Here is a 23665-nt window from a genome sequence, read left to right as displayed (position 1 = left end):
CGTTGCAACTTGGGGCTCTACCTACAAAATGGATCTCAAGTCTAACCATTTCTCACAACCTCTACCATTATTACCCAAGTTCACACACTATCATCCCTAACCTATGCTTATGAAATAGTCTCCCAACTAAGTTCCTCTGTTTCCATTCTTTTAATAAATTTAAAAAAGGTCTCTAAAGAATGTGACTTTAAAAAATCAATTAAATTTTGAAATGCAACTTGAATTTTTATAAAACACTTTTTCTCTCAAGAAGAAAACTAAAAATCAGGCTCTGTTTACTTCTGGGGAAAAAGAAAAGCTCTCTTTAGAGACTGTCTCGCCAAAGGGCCTTTTAATGTAAATACGCTATACACTATTCTCTAACAAATACAGACAGGCCGCTCTTTGAACATGCAACAATGGAGTAACTATCATTTTAAAGACAGCTTATATAATGGCTTGGCAATTTAAATGTTTACAAAGATGTTTCCTTATCTTGAGTTGAATTGATCCCTATAATTTCTATTCAAGAGCACCACAAGTTAAGTTTCTTTCTCTCTCAGGAAAAAAGCCTTCAAATATCTGAAGGACAGCAGGCTTTCATCTTGTTCTACACCCAAGTCTTTTCCAGAACAGGCACTGAGATGTTTGCCATACAAGACTGTTAGATTTATTCACCAGGATAGTATACTTCATTTATGCAGTGAAGATTGAATTGGATTTCTTAGTAGCCATGTTTCACTGTTAACTCAGACTGAATCTATATTAAAATAAAAATCATTCCCCTGAAAGGCTGGAATTGCATTGGCTGATGAACAAGAATGGAAAGCAAAAGGAAAAAGCAAAGTTTAGTACTTTCAGTAAAGAATTCCCTAAAAATTCTTACCTACACAATCTTTAGCAATGATGACAATGAGTTAGTGAGCCATGCCATTAACTATAGTATATATGCATAATTTAAAAATGGCAATTTATGTTAAGAACTATCTGTTAAACAAGAGTATTATTTAATTTAATCATTAATTTAATGTTTACCTTCAGAAATATTTGTTTTTACAGTGAAGTCATCAGGAGTTAATATAAAATTTAGCCACCAAGTGAAGCCCTGCTCCTGCTTTTCCTTCCAACGTTCATCATAAAACATGTTTTTTGCAGCAAACGGCATTGGGTGTCTAGGAATATCTAAGAATACAGTTGGTTTATTAAATGAGAAATTCTCTTTCAAATTATTATGCAATATATAGCAAAGACCATTTTTATTAGCAAAACCACCTAAAACACTGAACAATATTTGCTTTTCTACTACTTGCAGATAACCACTGAAAACATTTTAGGTATAAAATGTAGTCAAAGTTTGAAGGGAAAAAACACCACTGTACTTCCTGGTTATTTAAAAATCCCAAGTCACCATGAGTTAATTTCACCAAAGTCTGAGAAAATATCCTGTTATTTGAATACACATATTTACAATTCTCCAAGGCTTTAATTCAACAGAAAGTATCAATTCCTTTCCACTTGAAATGCAGTTAATGCTTCATTCCATGTCAGTTTTTCAGTGACTTTAAAAAATAATGAACACTTACCTGTTTTTAATGGTTTTATGAAGGTCAAAGTAGACTGTGCCACAGCAACAATGGGTTTTGTTCTTTTGTTTGTTTTAGAATTAGGAGTTCTGTATACTAATGAATCTAAAATAAATTAGAAAGCAGAATGATAGCATTAAAAATGAAATAAATTCCACGAATGAACTCTTAAAGTTATATTTGAGTTCTTCAATATCACATCCATTTAGCAAATAACTACTATGTGCCTGGTACTATGCTATGAACTTGGGGGTCAATAAAACTGACATCTGGAAGTGAGAGACCAGAAGCTACACTTTCTCTTGTGTCTGCAGAAGCTAAACCACCATTTATTGTTATGTATATATTGCAGATTCTGTGCTAGATGCTGAGAATGCAGAATTGCAGATATGGTCCCAGCCCTTGGAAGTTTCAGTCTAGTACAGAAGTTTAAAAGAAATTATAATACATCGCATAAAGAAGTACATTTAAGCAGCTGTGAGAACAAGAAGGGAGAGTTAACTTCACCTAGAAGGGTAGGACAGCCTTCCTAAATGCAAATACACTTGAGCTGACTCTTATTAAAGTGGAAGTTAGGCATGAGGAATGTGGCCTGTTTGACAGAACTGCAATGTGATTGGAATAAAAAATACCTATCAGAAGAACAATAGAAGAGGTTGAAAAAAGTAGAAAAGAGTTGAATCATAATAAAGGTAGTTGCAGCTAATGTTTGAATACTTTGTTGCAGGCACTATCACAGTCTTTTAATGTAGAATACCTCAGGCGATCACCCCAGCAAACCTCTAAGAAATGTACTATTATTATCCATATTTTATATAATTAGGCTACCGGGGCTTAGAGAAATTGAGCTACTTGGTCAATGTCACACAAGCCAGTAAGTGGCAGAGCTAGACAGTATACTCCCAGAGCCGGCACTATTAATCAGTCTGATGTCTCTGGTATGCCAAAGAAAGATTTAAATCCAGGAAGTAACACTATCATTTACATTTTAGAAAACAGTGGCCAATGGAATAAAAGGGGTCAAGACTAGAGATAGAAAGCTAAGAGGAAGCTATCACAGTGGTGCAACTTAGCTATTACGAGAATTTAAATTAAAACAGAAGCAGTGGAGATAAATTAGAAAGAAGAGTTATTTTAATAGTAGAACCTACAAGTCTTAATAACCACTGGCTAGGCAAGTGTTAAAGAATGAGAACTTCGGAGGATTTCCAGGTATCCAACCCAGGTGACTGAAGGAGATAGCAGGTGGTAACTACAAAGGAAACTGCAATAAAGGTGACAGTGGCAAAGTGATATACTTTATAGGTTAATATAGGTTATATCAGAACAGCAGTTCACTCCCTCAAATGCAGGTTTCATACCAGATGATACACCTACTAAATATAAACAAAGAGCTAAGAAAAGGCAGAAGAGAGCAAACTATGATCCACAGGCAAAATCCAGCCCACTGACTATTTTTATATGGTCTACAATCTGAGACTAGTTTTTATATTTGTAAATAATTGGGGGGAACATTCAAATGATTGTATTTTATGATACATGAAAATTACATGAAATTCAAATTTCAGTGTCCATAAATAAAATTGTATTGGAGGGGCGCCTGGGTGGCTCAGTGGGTTAAAGCCTCTGCCTTCGGCTCAGGTCATGATCCCAGGGTCCTAGAATCGAGCCCCACATTGGGCTCTCTGCTCAGCAGGGAGCCTGCTTCCCTTCCTCTCTCTCTCTGCCCGCCTCTCTGCCTGCTTGTGATCTCTGCCTATTAAATAAATAAAATCTTTAAAAGAAAAGAAAAGAAAATTGTATTGGAACAGTCACATTTATTGATTTATACATTGTCTGTGGCTCTTTTTCCTTCTACAGTGGTGGAGGTTCAGTAGTTGTGATAGAGATCATTTAGCTTACAAAACCTAAATATTTATTATCTGAACCTTTAGAGAAAAAGTTACTTAGTTTTGATTTAGAGGAATTACAAATCTGCACCAAATGTGAAAATAAGGAACACAGTCACATTGTGACATATTTATGAGGTTATAATTTCTTTGTATTTGAACATTTGAAAATAAAAAATAAGAGGAAAAAATCCTCATTCTGAAACACCAGAGAAGCTAGTACCTCTGCGTGGAATCATTTTATTCTGTGAGAATCCTTTCCTGGAACCATCTCACAGCTCCTCACCACTCAGAAAGGCCAAGTAAAGTGCCTCTCTTTCTGTGCTTCCATGACTCCCTATGCATAGCTCAGTCAGAGGACTGAGAGCAGCTTGAAGATAGGAACAATACCTTTTCTCCTTGTATCCATAGAGTCTCAAACAACGCATAGCACACAGTAGGCACCTTACCAATACTGAATAAATATATCTTGGAAAATGGACTTCTTTCTTTGCTTTCCTGGGTTTGCCAGAATAGAAAGAGTCAGTTACTCTTAGTGAGTGTTACCATGCTCTCATATAAGCTCATCAGTCAGATACTCAATGTGTCCAATTTTCTTTAAACCCTTACAAAGAAGCCCAACTAGGTGGCCACCTTAAACAAACTCATCATTCATCATTTATTGTACACCTTGTAGGAGATCAAAACAGGTATAGGTATGTTCCTTATACTGAAAGAATTTGTTATCTGATCAGATAATATCTATAAGAAACAAGAAATACAACCAAAGAAATAGTGTTAACATAGGAGATGTTACATATGCTGGAATTCAGATTTGCTTAGGGAACATACCTAGAGGGAAAGCCATCAGGGAGTTAATAAAAGTTGACTATAGTACCTGAGATAAGTGAAAGATCTGAATTAGTGAGAAAACAATAGGTAAGAAATTTAACAAGAGGATACATGGTCAGGAATAAGACAAGGATGACCACTCTTGCCACTTTTATACAGCACAGTATTGGAAGTCCTCAATAGAGCAACTGGGCAAGAAGAAGAAATAAAAGGAATCCATATTAGAAAGAAAGATGTAAAACTGTCATATTCATAGATGAAATATTATATCTAGAAACCCCTGAAGACTCCATCACAAAACCATTAGAATAAATGAACTCAGTAAAGATGCAGGACACAAAATAAATATACAGAACTATAAGACATTGAAGAAAGAAACTGAAGAGACATATAAATGGAAAGATATTCCAGACTCATGTATTTAAAGAATTAATGTTGTTAAAATGTCCATACTACCCAAAGCAATCTACAGATTCAATGAAATCCCTATTAAATTTTCTATGGCTTTTTTTTAAAGGAATAGAACAAATATTCTAAAGATTTCTGTGGAACCACAACAGCCCCCAAATAGGGAAAGCAATCTTGAGAAAGAAGAACAAAGCTAGAGGCATGATATTTCCTGATTTCAAACTGTATTACAAAGCTATAGTAAATAAAACAGGATGGTATTGACATAAAAACAGGCACACAGATCAGTGGACCAGAATAGAGAGCCCAGAAATAAATCTACACATACATGGTCAATTGTTTTACATTCAAAGGAGGGAAGAATATACAATATATAGTCTCTTCAATAAATGATGTTGGGAAAACTGAACAGCCACATGCAAAATAATGAAACTCTACTACTATTTTATATTATGCACAAAAATCAACACAAAATGGACTAAAGAATGTGAGACCAAAACCCATAAAACTCCTAGAAAGAAACACAGGCTGTAAGCTCCTTGACTAGGTGATGAGTTTTTGGATTGACACCAAAAGAAAAGGCAACAAAAGCAAAAACAAACAAGTGAGACTACATCAAACTACAAGCTTCTGCACAGCAAAGAAAATCATCAACCAAATCAAAGGTAACATACTGAATGGGAGAAAACTCTGATGGGGGTTAATATCCAAAATACAGAAAAAGCACTCAAACAACTCAATAACAAAAAAAAAATCCCTAAATAATCCAAATAAAAAGTGGGCAAAAGATCTGAATAGACATGTCTCCAAAGAAGTCATACAGATGGCCATCAGACATATGAAAAAATGCTCAAAATCACTCATCATCACTAGGCACATGCAAATCAAAACCACAATAAGTTATCATCTCACACCTGTTAGACTGTTTATAATCAAAAAGACAAGAAATAGTGTTGGCGAGGATGAGGAAAAAAGGGAACCCTGGTGCAATGTTGGTAGGAATGTAAATTGGTACAGCCTATGGAAAACAGTATGGAGTTCCTCAAAAAATTACAACTAGAGCTACCATATCAGCAATTCCACTTCTGGATTTTTTTTTTTAAATATTTTATTTATTTATTTGACAGAGAAAGATCACAAGTAGGCAGAGAGGCAGGCAGAGAGAAAGAGAGAGAGAGAGAGAGAGAGAGAAGCAGACTCCCTGCTGAGCAAAGAGCTTGATGCGGGGCTCGATCCCAGGACCTGAGATCATGACCTGAGCCGAAGGCAGCGGCTTAACCCACTGAGCCACCCAGGCGCCCCCCACTTCTGGATATTTTTATGAAGAAAACAGAAACACAAACTCAAAAAGATACATGCACTCCCATGTTCACTGCAGTATTACTTACAATAACAAAGATATGGAAACAACCTAAGAGTCTCTTCAATGGGTGAATGGATAAAGAAAATTCTATATATATATATATATGGAATATTATTCAACTATAAAAATGGATGAATCTTGCCACTTGTTACAACATGGAAAGACCTTGAGGGGATTATGCTAAGTGAAATAAATCAGACAGAGAAAGAGAAATACCGTATGATCTCACTTATATGTGAAACCTAAAACAAAAACAAAAACCAAGCTCATAAATACAGAGCATAAATTTGTGATTGCCTAAGGTGGGGAGTGGTGGGGGTGAGAGGGGTCAAAGTATAAACTTCCAGTTATTAAATAAATAAGTCATGGGAATGTAATAGCATGATGATTAGTTAATACTACTGTCCCTATTTGAAAGTTGCTAAGAAAGTAAATCTTAAAAGTCCTCATCACAAGAAAAAAATTGTGTAACTATGTATGAGGTTAACAACAGCAAAAAAAAAAAAAAAAAAAAAAGATAAATGGATGGAATGACAGGACTAGCATGGCAAAGGATGTTGTAGAATATAAGCTAGCAGGTTGGCTACACAGAGGTCACAAGAAGACAACCTTAAATGGTAGAATAACAAGACTGTAAATAATCTGATAACAGCAGAGAGCAACTGAAGGTTCCTGAGCAAGGGAGTGGGAAATCCAGATATTGGATACCACTCGTTGCCTCCACCTATTTTGGCACATCAGAAATTTGAGGCCAGGTGGATCCCAATCACTAACATTGGGCGATGCCCAAAATAAAACCCTTATATTTACCTGTTCCTTCTAACAGTATACTGTTACTGTTAAACCATAAGAGTATAATAAAATATGGTAGAAAGAATATTTACTTTGCAGTTAGGGAGACCTGAGTTTAAATTACAACTCTATTTTAGTGGCTTCTGTGACCTTGGGCAAATTATTGGCCTTTTTGAATCTGATATGAAGGAGTTAGAGAAGGAAGTCATTCTATATAGATGGGACAATAAACTTGAAATACCCTGAGGACAGAGCATGTTTGAGGATTCAAGGATAACAAGGAAGCCAGGGTGGTAGGAGCAGAGTGACCAAGGGGGAGAGAGATAAGAGTTAGGGGTGGGGGTGAGATGGGTGGTAATACAGATCTTTCAGGGCCTTGTATATCATTGTAAAAAGTTTGGCTTTCAGTGAAATGGGAAGCCATTAGAGGGTACAAAACTGGAGAATGTCAGAATCCAACTAATTTTTAAAGTACTACCCTGGTTGCTGTGTGGAAAATAGACTATATAGAAGCCAAAGGTGAAAGTAAGATCGATTAGTAGGCTCTGCAATGACACAGACTAAATCAGATACCACTGGAAATGGTGAGAAGTGATCAGATGCTGTACTTAGAAGAAAGAGAAGATAGGATTTGTTGATGGACTGAATTTGGAATCAGACAGACTAAACTTACAAAGAAAAGGTCGGACAGAAATATACTTAAGGACATTTACAAGGTTTGGACCTGAGACGAAAGGTCCCAACAGGAAGGATTGTGATGGGGATGACATACCAGGTAGGTGTATCCTGGGAGAAGGGACAGCAAAGGTTTGACTTTGGACAAATTAAATAAAGATGTTCACTAGACAGTGAAGAAATCAGTCTATAATATAAAATTGGGAGGCCTCCATGTATGGGTAGCACTGCAAATTAGGAAATGGAATGAGATCACTAAGGGAATGAGTAAGAGTATGCATATGATAAAGGGGGATGCCTGGGTGGCTTAGTCAGTTAAGTGGCTGATTTCAGCTCAGGTTGTGAACCCTGGGTTCTGGAATAAAATCCCACATAGGGCTCCTTGCTCAGTAGGCAACCTGCTTTTCCCTCTGCCTGCTGCTCCTCCTGCCTGTGCTGACAAATAAATAAAAATCTTAAAAAACAAATAAGAAAAAGTATGAAAAAGAGTCAGTGACTAAGCTTTCACTTACTCCAAGATTTAGAGGTTGGGTGATAAAGAGCACTCCGCAAGGAAAACTGAGAAGCAACCAGTAAAGTAGGAAAAGAACCAGGAGAAAGTGGGGGTGGCAGAATCAGGTATTCCAAGAAGACAGAGGTTCAAAGTATCAAACAGTTTGCTAATAGTTCAAGATAAAGATTGACAAATATTTATCAGATTTAATAGTGTGGAGGTATTAATAACCTTGACAAGGAAATTTCAGTAGTCAAAACCTGATTGAAGTGGGTTCAAAAAATAAGAGACAGAGTAGAACGGCTAATTCAAGCAACCTTCAAAATGAGTTTTTTACATTAAAAAGCACCTTTTAATTCAAGTATCATGTTTACACATAAAAGTATATATATCACAGTGAACAATGACAAAGTGAAGACTTAGGTTCTTCAAAGGAGTCTTGCTCAAAAGAAAGGAGAAAAATGGAGGAGGGGCTGACGGAGGTATAAATGATATTAATACGATTTTGTTTTTTTAAAAGATGGAATAACAGCATATTTGTATCAGAAATGACTCAGTAGGAAGATATGGGAGAGAGAAGACAATCACTGGGTAGAAGGACATAGGATCTGTCGTACCAGTGAAGAGTCCAGCTACATCGAGTGCATAGACACTTCATGCTTTAGTAGGTGGGAAGAAAGTAGTGGACTGAACACAAGTAAGGGAGGAAAATGTTGAGTGTGTTAAGGTTTTCTTCGATACTTCTGCTGACTCAATGAAGTAGGAAGCAGATCATCAGCTTAGACAAGGTTCAGAGGACAATATCTGGAGCCTAAGTGCCTGGGGTAGAACCCTAGCTTTATCATTTACTACCTCTGCAATCTTAGGCAAATTATTCAATTTCTGGATGCACTGGTTTCCTCATTTTGAAAATGTTGTATTGATAACAGTTATCTTGTGTGACTGTCATAAGTATTAGAGGGGTAATAGTAAAGCACTTACAACTGGATCTGACAGAAGACATGTTCAGTAAATATTACCTATCATTCTCAATCATCAGAGAGGAGGTAAGAAAAGTGCTAGAGGTTTCAGGAGAAAAGAAGGGAGGGAAGAGACAGTCTGTGGCAAAGTGATAAAAGTTAATAAATCCCAAAGTACAGCCAAAGAGTTAAGGACTTACTAGAGATTTGTGGTCATTAATTTAAAGACCAACCAGCAAGATTCAGGCACAGAGCAGGTAGAGTTGGATTAGGATTGGAATTTGCTAGACAAATACAATGAGGGGAAGAGAGATGAATGCATGAAGGATTAAAAGATTATATGTGTAGAAAGGGGAGAAAAAATGTTGGGAGTTCGGTTTGTAGAGAAAACGCTAAAATCATAAATGGTGATTAGAGATGGAGATATTTTTAGGACTAAGTATGTTGGAACTAAAAGGCCAGATATTGGAAAGGATTTTTAAATGGTAAAAAATAATGATGGTAGTTTTGGAAAAGACAAATGAGCCAAATATAAAAATCTTGAGAGTAATCTTTCATTATAAACAAGGAGGAATATAGGTGAAAGAGAATGAAAAATGAACTTCCAGCTGTTCTGTTGCTGTTTGCTTTCTTTTTGTTTGTTTTCAAGGAAAAAGAAGAAAAAATAGTCTAGAAGTAGATGTGAGAAGGAAGGTGGACCACTATCCCATCAAAAGGCCCACAGTCAAAGGAATAGGAAAGAAAAACAGATGCAACTTGAGAGGGTTGCAGTGAACACAGAGGTTTTCTGGGGGGAAAGCCAGGTTTCAGCAAGGTAACAGAAAGAGGGAATGTTTATAAAAGACAATGCTAATGAAGGACCATGAGTTCAGAGGGCATAGACACTTTAAAGAGCTGGAGAGATAGAGAAAATGTTTCAAATTAGGGGATGTTCAAAGAGAAATGAGATAATAAATGACAGAAATGAGATGTGTGATACTTCCTGGGAGTTACAGGATTCTTTTAAATTATCTGCTAAGTAAGTGGTGTGATTCGTTTTCCTGCCTGGACCTTGACTATCATGAGATAATTTGGGTAAAAAGGGCATGATGGAATTAGTCCTGTTTTTGACGCAGCCTTGACAGTAAGGCTGTGAGTAACAAGAACAATATTTCTCCCCGAGGTATGATGAAATCTAGGGCCCTATCTTCTTTCTTAATTAAGAGCTAAGTAAAGGCTGAGGGAGAATAATGTCAGGAGGTGCACAGGGTATGCAAAGCCTCTTCTGCATTTTCTCAGATGGTATGATGGGGGCCAGGCACATGACTGGATGTTCCAGTCAGGGCCTGGACTAAGATGAGGCAAGTAAAGTACTTCCCCTAGGTATAAAACTTGAGGATGTGCCAAATAACTCTCTAATCAAGATAAATATTTTAATGCAGTTTTTTAAATTGAAATTAATGAAAAAAGATAATGAACAAAATATCAAAGTTATAATAAGAACAAATCAAAACTAGTTTAGAATTCGGCCCCATCTTCTACTAAGCAAACTGGCAAATGAAAAGTGCAACTTAATTCAAGCTTATCAATAGGAAATTTACTAAACCTAAAGAAACGGCAAATACACACCCTGTAGATATACTTTCATTAAAGATTTTATAAACGAGACTCACCTGTTTTCTTCTTCAGGTTTAATTTCTCTCTGTTCATATGTTTTGAGATGGGTATTATCACTTTTTTCGATTTTTTAACAGTTGATGTTTTAGATTCCACAGGAGAAATATGGATTCTTTTGATTTCTTGTACCTCTGTATGTTCTGTAATTCTAACATTTGCATCATCCCTGTCTCCCTCACTCTTTCTTTTACGGGCAACTAAAGTGGTCTTTGACGGAGGAGTTATGACATTTTTATAACTCTTAGATTTATTGAATATCGGATCTATAACTGGAAGACAAGACTGAAAATCATCTTTCTCTTTTTGATTATCTGATACTTTTTCAAAGTCACCTGCTACACTGTTAAGACATCTTTTTGCCTTTGGCTTATTAGTCTCCTTTTGGTTCTCTCTGGTACAAGTGGGTTTCCGTTTAGTAACAGTAGCAGAAAGTATTGGGCGTCTTATAAGCTTATTATGGCTGTAACTAGAAACATCCTGAATTGTAGAAAATTTAGGTCGATCTTTTGTAGAATTGCAATGATTTGGCTTCATTTCTAAAGCTTTGGGTTCTTCAAAAATAGCTTTGGGAGACTGTGAACCCTGACCTTCAGGAATAAGAGGTAAAACTCCATTTGTTCTCTGATCTTGAGGAGACTGTGAGAATTGAGAATTTTTATTTGATGATGGTGATAATTTACATGTTTGCTGAGATATACATATATATGCCATATTATCTTTTACAAATTGATTTGGGGATAGAATTGGATTAATTGACTCTGATTCTAGATCCTGATTTAGTCCATAATTATCATTTATGAAAGAATCAGGACTTAAGATTGTCCGGTAATTTTCATGTACAGTTTTTGATTCCAAATGCACAGGTCTTGAATTATCTTTCATAAACATATCTGATGAAAGACATGTCACTACTTCTAGTTCATTATTAGCTGCATGGCTGTTATTTACAAAGGAATCTGGACTTAGAAAATTTCCTTGGCTTTGTGTAATGTTCAAAGTGGAGGAACAAGTTGGGGTAAGAGTAAGTTTACTATTCTCTTCAGTTTGGCCATTAATATTATTTGTGGAGTTAAAGGAAGTTTCATTTACAACTTTCTCACTAAAATTAAAATCTTCCAAAATGCTGGCATCTTCTGCTTTCAACAGTTCCCCATTTTCACATGCATGAAGAGATGTGTATGTTGTAGATCGACGTACAGAAAGAGGCAAGGAAGTCTCACCATGGCATTCTTTGAAAATGGGACTAATAGGTGATATCGGTATTTTATTTTCTTCAAGGATTAAAGAATTGTTTTCTGTTGGGGAATGGCCTTCATTCATAGCCAAATTTTCACAAGCTTGTAGTGGGTTTCTAACTCTGTCAGCTTTTTGTGAAACACAAAATGTTTTGTTAACATTTTGAATACAGGAAATCCTCTTATTACTTGAAGAGACTGACATTTTCTTCTTATTAATTGTATCCCAAAGACTCCTCTGCAAAAAATAAGCAAAACATACAGGTTAAGTTGATAGCTACTGATTAGCAACATTATTTATGTTACCTTAAGACTTACCAAAATAATCTTTCAGAGGAGTTAAGATGATGGAGTAGTAGGGGGAACCTATGCTTGCCTTGTCCCTCAAGCACAGCTAGATAAACAATCATTCTGAACACCCAAGAAACTGATCTGAAGACTGAGAAACAAAATGCACAACTGGAGGGATAAAAGAGGTCACACGGTGGAAGGCAGGAGGTGCGGACATGTGATTTGGGGGAGAAAAGAATCACAAGCGCTGTGGAGGGGAGGAGGTGGTGGTTCAGTATTCACAAATCAATCAATGTAATATACCACATTAATAAAAGGATCAGAATGATATGATCCTCTCAATAGATTTAGGGAAAGCATCTGACAAAGTACAGCAACCGTTCTTGATAAAACCCTCAACAACGTAGGCATAGATAGAACACATCTAAATATCATAAAGGCCATATACGAAAGACCCACAGCTAATATCATCCTCAAAGGAGAAAAACTGAGAGTTTTTCTTCTTCGGACCCAAGACAGGCATATCCACTCTCACCATTGTTATTTAACGTAGTACTAGAAGTCCTAGCCTCAGCAGTCAGATGACAAAGAGAGATAAAAGGCATTCAAATCAGCAAGGAAGAAGTCTTTCACTATCTGCAGATGATATGATATTCTATGTAGAAAACCTGAAAGACTTCACCAAAAAATTGCTAGAACCATAGACAAATTCAGTAAAGGTGCAGGATATAAAGTCCATGTATAGAAATCGATTGCATTTCTATATACTGATAAAGAAAGAGTAGAAAGAGAAATTAAGGAATTGATCCCATTTACAATTGTACTCAAACCCATAAGATATCTAGAAATAAACCTAATCAAAGAGGTTAAAGATCTGTACTCTGAAAACTACAGAACATTTAGGAAAGAAATCAAAGAGGACACCAAAAAATGGAAAAATAGTCCATACTCACGGGTTAGAAGAACAAATTTTGTTAAAATGGCTATACTATGCAAAGCAATCTACACATTTAAAGCAATCCCAATCAAAATACCACCAGCATTTTTCAGAGCTAGAACAAACAATCCTAATATTTGTATGGAACCACAAAAAAACCTGAACAGCCAAAGCAATCTTGAAAAAGAAAAGCAAAGCTGGAAGCATCACAATTTCAGATTTTAAGTTATATTACAAAGGTGTAGTCATCAAGATAGCATGGTACTGGCACAAAAACAGACACATAGATCAGTAGAATGAACAGAAAACCCAGAAATGGACCCACAACTATATGGTCAACAAATATTCAACAAAAGAGGAAAGAATATCCAATGGAAAAAAGTCTCTTCAACAAATGGTGTTGGGAAAATTGGACAGGCACATGCTGAAGAAGGAAACTAGAGCACTTTCTTATACATACATACACTTTCTTATACATACACAAAAATGAACTCAAAATGGATGAAAGATCTAAATGTGAGACAGGAAACCATCAAAATCCTAAAAAAGGCAAAAACCTCTTTGGCATCAGCTGTAGAAACTTCTTCTTCTTTTTTTTTTTTAAGATTTTATTTTATTTATTTGACAGAGAAATCACAAGTAGGCAGAGAGGCAGGCAGAGAGGGAGAAGCAGGCTCCCCACTGAGCAGAGACCCTGATGTGGGGCTTGATCCCAGGACCCTGAGATCATGACCTCAGCCTAAGGCAGAGGCTTAATCCACTGAGCCACACAGGCGCCCCAGCTGTAGCAATTTCTTATTAGACAGGTCTCTGAAGGCAAGAGAAAGAAAAGCAAAAAGGAACTATTGGGACTTCATCAAGATAAAAGGCTTCTGCACAGTGAAGGAAACAATCAACGAAAGTAAAAAGGTAACCTAAGGAATGGAAGAAGATACTTGCAAATAACTTATCTGATAAAGGGTTAGTATCCAAAATCTATAAAAAGCTTATCAAACTCAACACCCAAAGAACAAATAACAAACCAAGAGATGGGCAGAAGACAAGAACAGACGTAATAGATATTTCTCCAAAGAAGACATCTAGATGACTAACAGACACATGAAAAGATGTCCAACATCACTCATAACCAGGGAAATATAAGTCAAAACCACAAGGAGACAGCACTTCACACCTGTCAGAATGGATAAAATTAGCACACGAAACAAAAGACAAGGGTGCAGAGAAAGGGGAACTTTGTTACACTGTTGGTAGGAATGCAAACTGGTACAGCCACTCTGGAAAACAGTATAGCAGTATAGAAGTTCCCCAAAAAGTTAAAAATAGAACTACCCTCTGACCCAGCAATTGTACCACTGGGTATTTACCCAAAGGATACAAAAATACTGATTCAAAGGGGTACATGCACCTCAAAGCTTACAGCAGTGTTATGAACAATAGCCAAATTATGGGAAGAGCTCAAATGTCCATTGACTGATGAAGGGATAAAGAAAATGAGCATATGTACACAAGGGACTATTACTCCATCATCAAAAAGAATATCTTGCCATTTGCAATGAGGTGGATGGAGCTAGAGTGTATTATGCTAAGGGAAATAAGTCAGTGACAAAAAGATAAAAATTATGATATCACTCATATGTGGAATTTAAAAAACAAACAGATGAACATAGGGGGAGGGGGGAAAAAGAAGGAGACAAACCTTAAGAGACTCTTAACCAAACAGAACAAATTGAGGGTTGCTGGAGAGAAGGTGGGTGGGGTGAGGGATGGGCTAAATGGGTGATGGGTATTATGGAGGGTACTTGTGATGAGCACTGGGTATTATATGTAAATGATGAATCATTAAATTCTACTCCTGAAACCAATATTACACTACATTTTAACTAACTAGAATTCAAATAAAAATCTGAAACAAAAAAAACCCACAAAAGTCTTCTCAAAAATTTTACACATTCTTATTTTCTTAGAGTAAATCACAGAATGATTAAAACTTATTACCTTTTTCTTTTTCTGCTCTTCTGCATTTCCTAGTAATATAGCTTGGTGTTTCAGAACATCATTTACAAGAAATGTCACAATCTCTCTTACTCGGCCTTCTTTTAATGGTGTCCAGTTAACAGAAATAACAATTTTTTCCTTAGGCTATAATCAAAGAACGCATTTTGAATGAATATAAAAGTAGTGATGCATAATAATCAAAACATTATATACAGTTTAGAATACAGTAGATGATTACTAATTATTAGTCACCAACGCTCTACACCCTAATAACATTTAACAAGTCGAATATATTTTCCTACTCTATCTAATTTCATTATAAGGAAAAAAACCACTAATAATAAGGTTCAACAAGAAAATAAAAATTATAATGAAATCTTAATTGCATCTACACCCCACAGCCTGGCAGGAATTTGTCAAAGGCAAAACCCTAACAATGACAAAACAAACTCTGTATCCACTGTTTTTCAGGGGAAAAAAGACAAGTTTTGTTTTAAAGTAGAACCCCTAAAACATCATAAACAGCTAGCTTTTAAAAGTAACACTTTAAAAAAGTGAACTTTTACTCTATAAAACAGCAAATTCTAACAAAATAAATTGAAAAACCATAACAACTCTAGGCCACATAACAAAAATAAAAAGTATTACACAGGTGGAAAAAAACTCTATCTTCTCATAGAAGGAAAAGCAGGCATTCACAAAGCAGAGGGGAGAGACCACTTCTTAAGTGTAACTGGACCACTGCTGGCACACAAGCTACATGGACCTCAGATTAGAGCCTCTTCTCACTACCTTATGAAGCAGTTCTACAGACAATTAGACTCTCTCAGCTAATGCATTATTTTCATACTTTCAGAGTTCTCAATGGGGAGGCCACAGCAGTCAAAATAAGAACAGTAATTCTCTAGCTTTTGGTAAGAGGGATGGGAACATTATTACTATGGCCAGTGCAATGCAGAAAAGCTAGCCAGGTTGTTCTTGAAGCAACAGTTGTAAAATTAAATTTGATTCACCATTAAAACTACACTGTAGCAAAGTGTGTGTGTGTGGGGGGGGGGTTAAGATATTAAAGCATATGCACCGCCCATGCTTGGGTTTTTTTGTTTTGTTTTGTTTTGTTTTTGACTGTAGACATATTCAGCCAAAACAAAGCTCACTATTTCACCCGCAAAAGTAGTTACCTGACTCTATTGGAGTCAGTTTCCCCGATACATATGGAAACTAAAATCCATATTAAGATGACTGATAGAAAGCAATAATTTTTTAAATGCTGCTCGAGGTTACTCCTAGCAATCCTCAAAATAAATAAATAGATAAATATATTAAAATTCTTCTAAAGATGCACGGTGCACGCGCGGTGATTGCTGTCACCGCCCAAATCAGCGCCTACCTACCCATCTATAGAGCATCTGGGATAAGGACTAGCCCAGAATCAGTGAGGAGGAGCTAAGGGGTCCTTCGTTTGTGGGTTTCTTTTCCAAGTCGTCCTACTCCCGACCCCCCACCACAGGGGGCACAGGAGAGCCGGGAGCCGGGGCGGGGGCACGGGCACGCCCCGCCCACCACCTACCTGCAGCTGGAACCAGCGCTGAGGGACGCTAAAGCCATGCTCGGAGGCCGGGAGGTGGGAGATCTTCACTTCGGCGACCTCTTCGTTAGGGTTGTCCAGGACCAGAGGCAGCGTCCGCGAGGCTCCCAAGCGCACATCTCCGAAGCAGAGGAAAGGCGACCTGCAGAAGTGGCTGAGAGACAGGACCGGCGGGGAAGCTGCCGCACCCTCTGCCCTGGGGCCCGGGAGCCCGGCCGGCGGCCTCCGCTCCGTGGGGCTCACCTCCCAGCTTCGCCCCACACGCCGGGTCCCCATGGCAGCTTCGAGACGCCGCCCGGAGATTCTGACTCAACTCCCACAAGGTTGCTGCGGAGCGGGGACCCCGGCCGCGGCCTCTGCGAGGCGGCCGTGGAGGTCGGACAGCGAATTCGCCCCCCTTCCGTTTCCAGTCGCCGACACGCCAGAAAAAGAAGAAACAAACGCCACAGATTCGCAAACTCCAAAGAGGAGCAAAACAAGTGTGGCCCTAACCTCGGTTTAAACTTCTCGCCTCCACCAATGGGCGCGCCGGGGCGCCGCCGCTTCCTCAGAAGGCCAATCAGCGCGCAGCAGCCTCCGGCCAATGAGACGACAGCGCCTTATTTAAACGACTCCGTGGGCCGCCGCTCGCTGCGTGAAGGGGGCGAAAACCTTGGGGCAATCTTGGCGACACCCCGAAACCCGTGGTTTAGACTCGCAATTAGCTTTTTTATGTGTAAACAGGTTGACTTAAAGGGGAGAAAGTAATAGCATTGCCACAGTAAATGTAGCAATCATGGCGGGTGCCCGAGACAACCCTAGGTAAAACCGTTACGTAGGCAAAACAAATCATCCCTTTCATCTAATATACCCCACCCAGAATTATATTAATTCGCTTTTCTTTTGCGGTTTCCTGTGAAGAGTTGGGAGAAAAAAATGAAGAAAATCAAATTCATAGTTGTGTGAACGTGCTTATTTCAGTGACTGACCCTACAAGTGCTCAGTAATTCTACATGCGGGTTCTTATCTTGGGATTCTGAGAGAAAAAGTGGATGGAGAAAACCGAGATTCCCAAGAATTCGTAAGTAATGGTTTTGACAGCCAGTGCCCTCGACAACTTCTCGGTTTTTAATTGTAGGTATCGAATAATAACGATTATGGCTTGCATATTACTATATTCCAGGGATTGTTTAAAGTCCTTTACACATTTACCTCAACTTTCACTTCAACTCTGTGAAATAACTATTACTTGATTTTACAGATGAACAATACAGGGCATACCAGACAGCAAGTTGCAAAGCTAGGATGGGTACCCAGGCAGTTTGTAGTCTTGCTGTTACTATACTATACTGCCTCTAAAGGTAGTAAGAAACTAAAATAATGTATGGATGTGTGTATGGGTACACCAACTATATGGAAAGCAAAGTCTGGGTAGAAGAATGAGAAAGGGGAGATATTAAATTATAATCATGGACACCCAACACACCCTGAAGTTGAATCTCTTAACAATTTTTAAACAAAACTGTTTATTTAGGTTTTGTTTGTTTTCTGGGGCAGGGGACGCCCTTAGGATTGATGCACAATAAGAACACTACTGGTTTTTTTAAGCAAAAAATGTTAATATGAATTACTATGACTTTCAGTTACATTTAATTTATTTCATATTGTTAATGTTATTCATCAAATTAACATTGCAAATATAAACCCGCTTAAAGCTTGTCACTGAAATAGTTTAGTTCAACTCTTTTAACATGGTGATAGCACATTTTGCTTGTTTTCCCTTTGTAGTTTTTCATTAAGAAATGCTATTAACTCACAATTTTTGTTTTTTTTTTAAGCACAATGAACTGTGCTGGATATATTTTATTTGCACCTCCACTTCCACTCCCCGCTATTTTCCAGACTGTTCTTTGCTGTGGGATTCTGATCTGTATTCTGTATATGCTACATTAATAGTTTTACTCTGTGGCTTCTGTTTTGCTTCAAAGAGGGAGGTCACTGAGGGAGAAGAGGGAGGTGAGGGTACTTACTTTCTCCCCTCTTCCACCTTGGGCTGACTACATCTCAACATTAAAAGCAACACACAGCTGAACAGGTACCCTCTCCACATGGGTCTTTCCCCTCAATTTCCCTTCCCCTGGGGGAGGGAATAACATAGTTGTTAATAGTTCCAGGGTATTGCATTATTGCTTGTTTCCCTACATCCCAGTCACATCTCTGCAAATGCAGTTGACCTTAGAAAAACATGGCTTTGAACTGCACTGGCCCACCTACATGACTTTTTACAGTACTGTAAATGTTTTTCTCTTTCTTATGATTTCCTTAGTAACATTTTATTTTATCTAGCTTACTATACTGTTAGGAATATAGTACATAGCACATATAACATGCAAAATGTGTTATGTTATTGGTAAGACTTTTGGTCAATAATAAGCTATTAGTAGTTAACTTTTTGAGGAGTCAAAAGTTATCCACAGATTTTCAACTACACCAGGGGTCAGTTCCCCCAACACCCACATTATTCAAGAGTCAACTGCATTTTGCACCCTCTCTTTCAATCTACACCTTGGGAAAACTGGGATTTCCTTTTGACCATTTCGTAAAGGAAGGAAAAGCCTGGTTTATGGATGGAACTGTATGGAAAGCCAGATTTTACATTTGCTTATGGTCTTTGCATTCAATTTTTAAGGAGGCATGCAGAGCATGTTCTGCATTCCCATGCAGTTAAAAGGTGTTCAATAAAACCTAGATATACTTTATTAGGACCAAAGAATTTTATATTTATTTTAAATATCAAAATAACACAAAGAACTAGTTCAATATACAATACACTTCCTAGTCTTCACAGAGAACTGAATTTTTCTATAAAGACATTTGTACTTATGAAACATGAGACGGCTAAAATATCTATGTAACTCACAAGATACTTCACACACAGTTGACAAAATAATGAATTTTGATATTTTAGATTTTTCTTTGTAATTGCTTTTAAGTGTCCTTTAATGATTAAAAACAAAACTTATGATTTGAGACTGAAGGCTAAGTTCAAAAGCATTTTCCACTTTAATGTACATCATAAATCCCCTAAATTATAATACTTACTACACAACATGGAGCAGCGAAATGCCCACCTCTGTACTCATTCTTTTTGGCAGCCACACTCAATCTATTGTAATACAGCTGTATCTATAGGGATAAGAAGAGTCCAATTGTTGGAATAAAAATTTTGTAATTACACCACAGTACACTGTCCAACTTTAACACAAGCAGGAATACCAAGCAAAGAGGCAAAGTAACAATGAGAAGTATACATGCTCTTCATTCAAGAAATGTTTTAGAACCTCCAACAATAATGCAAGCACTGAAATTACTTTTTTACTTAAGATTTAAAAAAAGATACATCCATCTTTGCATAACCTCTATTCTCTGAATATAATTCTTATTTTCTCTTTGTATAAATGGCTGCAGAGGCTAAATTTAAATTGTCTTGGGATTCTTCAATAGTCATAGATTTAAGATCAATACATAGCAAGGTGAATGAAACAAGAAGAGTAAACAAAACATAGTCACTCTCTCTACCAAGACCTTCTTTCTCTCATCTTCCACACAAGCTAATCCTATTACTTCTATCTTATTAATGCTACTTCCAAAGAGAAGGGCAGAAAGCATGCTAATATTCTAGCATAAAAGTATCTTTAAGTTGAAATAACATTAGAGGAAACAAGGGGGTAAGTCCCCCAAAAGAACACTACAGACTTTACCAAGAGAGGAATGTGCAAAAGAAAGGGGGAGGATCTAAGGAAGAATTGCCTATAGTTCCTAGAAATTACTTAGAAAATTATTCTCACATTATCCATTATTTACCCTAATCACAAGTAACATTTATCATAACACTATTTAAAGTCTTAGAAATGCTACTTGTTCCTTATTAAAGAATACATTTTGAGTCACTTCAAATTTGGCACTGGATCTTAGAATAATCCAAATAGGACTTTAAAAGTCCTGATTTTTCCTGAGTTCATCAACTCAAATTGCATGTTGGTTGGGATGTTGCTGCTCCTAATGAGAAACTCATCTCAAGCCATCACCTCTAGTTCAGTTTTAGGCAAACTGAAATGAGAAGCCATTCAATGTAGAGCTGTGTAGTTATGGGAACTGATTATTTTTAAAAAGGGATAGGAGGGTGAGTGGGAGGAGAAGACAGAGAGGCAGACACACTACTCATTTTATTTTGTCAGATTCCTCTAATAAGCATCTAGAGACAGGCCCTGGAGTGGCTTCACAGTAACTATAAAGGCCACAAAAGAGATTTAAAAAAAAAATGTTCACACTAGTACTTAGTGCCATTTTCCTAAATAATCATAAAGTAATCTAAAAAAAAGTGCTTCCTGACCAGCAGGTAGCACAAACATAAAACCCATAACAACAACAACAAAATCAAAATCATTTATTAACCAGTACAATCTAGCCAGCAGAATCAATTTGAAGCAACTACAACACAGTGAAAAGGCACAAAGCATTCAATTCAGAAAAGAGTGGGTATAAAAGGGACACTGTCAAAGAGCTAATGCTCTAAATCTGACTTTTCATCAATGATATGTTAAAATGATCTGGTAGGAAGAGAACTCAAACTTACAAACACACCAGTTTAATTGTGTTTTTGTTCGCAATTAAAGAGTAAAAAGCAATGAATGATATTTAATTACTTATTAGCCCTTAACAGTTTATAGTCACTCTGCAAAGATGTCTTGACACTTTTAAAGTTGACAGAATATTATTAGTGTACCTATTTCATGACCTACAATCACTTAAAAGGAAGTCACTTAATAAAGCACCAGTTTAAAACCCTATTTATTCTACTCCTTTTCTCCCAGCAATAAATGACTAAATTACTTAAAAGTATGCAAAGATAATTACCTTTACAGTTGTTGGTTAAATCTTGCTGGCATGAAGAACAAATGCTAATCTTAAATGGTATTACAGGCTGCAAAAAATAGGTGGGGTTTCTTATAAAAATAACTTTGACTTGTCTTAAAAAAAATTCTAAGGCAAAATTATTTTAATAGTGTAGTGTAAAAAATAAGCTTATTATTTAGCATTTAATAGTGTCCACTTAAAGATAACATTCAATTAATTAAACTGAGGAAAACTGAGTATTCTTACTTGTAACTGGTTTGTCAGTATGACTATTCCCAGAGTATTTTCTTCTGTTTTTATTTTTATACATATAAACACAAACACTTAATCTTAGTATTCAAACTAATGATTTTTTTTTTTAACAATCCATAATCCTAGGACTTCAACTGTGCTTCTTTGGACAAATATTTATTCAAACAACAAAGAATTTTAATTCTCTTAAACTATTTTAATACCTACTAAAAATCTTTGGTGCATTTAAGTAAAAACTGATTAGGTTAACAAATTTCTACACTTGATAAATTATTCAATTTACATATTAAGTGCTAACTGCTATCAGCTAAAAAATTAATTTAAAACAATAAATTATGTTCATAAAATAAAAATTCTGAATGAGGCTAAGCTTAGTTGCAAGATTCAAAATTTTAAGTATAGTTACAAAATTAATGGATTTTAGAGTTAATGGAACATTTGTCCAAATACTCCAAATTAAATATTATAAAAGGTTAACTGAAAAGAGTAGGCCTCATTTCATATTTTTTGTGCCAACTTCAACAACTTATATACATTCAGTTTGCCCAAATCCATGAGGTTTTCACAATTTTAAAATTTCCTATATTCTAATTTTGGAAATTAGAGGCAGCAGATTTGTGTGTGTTTGTCCACCCGCTGAGTAATTTCTTCATAAAAATTATACAATCTAATTCCTGGACTATTTACGATCACATGAGAAAATGTAGTGCCTGGCACACAGTAAGCATTTATTAATGCTAGCTTTCTTTCCCCATTAGTAGCTCTGACATTTATTAATGATGCGAGCTTAATGAATCCTTTATTTTAACCTCAGATTCTTCACCTCTAAAATGGGAAGATAACATGTCTTTTCTCTTTTAGAGCTGGTTATGAGGTTAAACGAGATAACTGAAAGCATTTTATGAAAGAGTAAACCAGTATTCAAGTTTATCTACAACAATAACTAAGTATCATTCTATTTCACTTTATATAAGAGATGTGTTCCAGAAAAGTTTTATACTGTAAACCAATTCCTACAATCAAATTATATATTTAAAGCATTAGGAAATTATTATTAAAAGAATCCTAAAGTAAATACCTTCAAAAAGCAAAGTATTCTTTTCAATGTGAAAATGCAACACCCTCTTTCTTGCTACCAAGCATATAATATACCATACACAGACACATACATACCATCTGCCTTTTTATAAGTCCAAACTTTTCTACGATGGTTTATATGTAAGGCAGGGTATACTTTTAGGTATTATTTCATCTCATTATAGTAAGATTTTTAATTAAAAGTCTTGCTGGTCTTTATGATAAAAATCATAAGGATCTGCATTTTTAAAAGTCAATTTGAAAGACTAACAGATTAATAGTACCTCATATAGTCAAGTTCAATCATGTAAGTACCCCAGATACAACATTTCCACACAAAAGTAAGAACCTTTTAAAAAGAAGAATACATTAATTATATCTACTGGTCCTAGATTAATTACAACCAAACCTTGACAACTGAGGCAAAACTCAGGTTGGTTTTGTTACTTATATGAGCTACTTTGGTTAACTGCCTCAATCTCAACATTTTTTTTCTTTTATTTCCACTAGTATGGTGAATGTTCCTGTAAAGTACCTTCATTTCTTAAGTGCTTCAGGAAACAAGTTTCCCCATTATTAAGTGGTTAAATTTTATTCATTAAAACTTCATTATTTTATTTGTGATTTTTTTCACAAGGGCTGGGCCAGACTTTACAGTTTACACAAAAAAAAAGTGCTTAAAGCAATTAGGAGTGTAAACAAAACTGAACTAGAAAACTCTTAAAATTGCTCTTTTCCAGTAGTTTACATACAAATGACATGCTAA

General features: G+C 36.4%; 1 protein-coding gene across 1 annotated transcript in view; it reads right to left on the bottom strand.

Annotated features, from left to right (window-relative positions):
- ASPM (assembly factor for spindle microtubules) overlaps positions 1-17195 on the bottom strand; it is a 67171-nt gene extending 49976 nt beyond the window's left edge. The window contains exons 1-5 of the mRNA XM_080824033.1: positions 16657-17195; positions 15087-15230; positions 10625-12101; positions 1563-1667; positions 1015-1161 (exon numbers count right to left, since the gene is read on the bottom strand). Of these exons, the coding sequence (XP_080680159.1) occupies positions 1015-1161; positions 1563-1667; positions 10625-12101; positions 15087-15230; positions 16657-16950 (2167 nt within the window). The 5' untranslated portion in view covers positions 16951-17195. The remainder of the gene's footprint in view (positions 1-1014; positions 1162-1562; positions 1668-10624; positions 12102-15086; positions 15231-16656) is intronic.
- Positions 17196-23665: the final 6470 nt, after the last annotated feature.

This window comes from Martes martes, assembly GCF_963455335.1.
Source record: "Martes martes genome assembly, chromosome: 15".
NCBI classification, from domain to species: domain Eukaryota; kingdom Metazoa; phylum Chordata; class Mammalia; order Carnivora; family Mustelidae; genus Martes; species Martes martes.
This window is presented reverse-complemented; position numbering and strand designations above follow the sequence as displayed.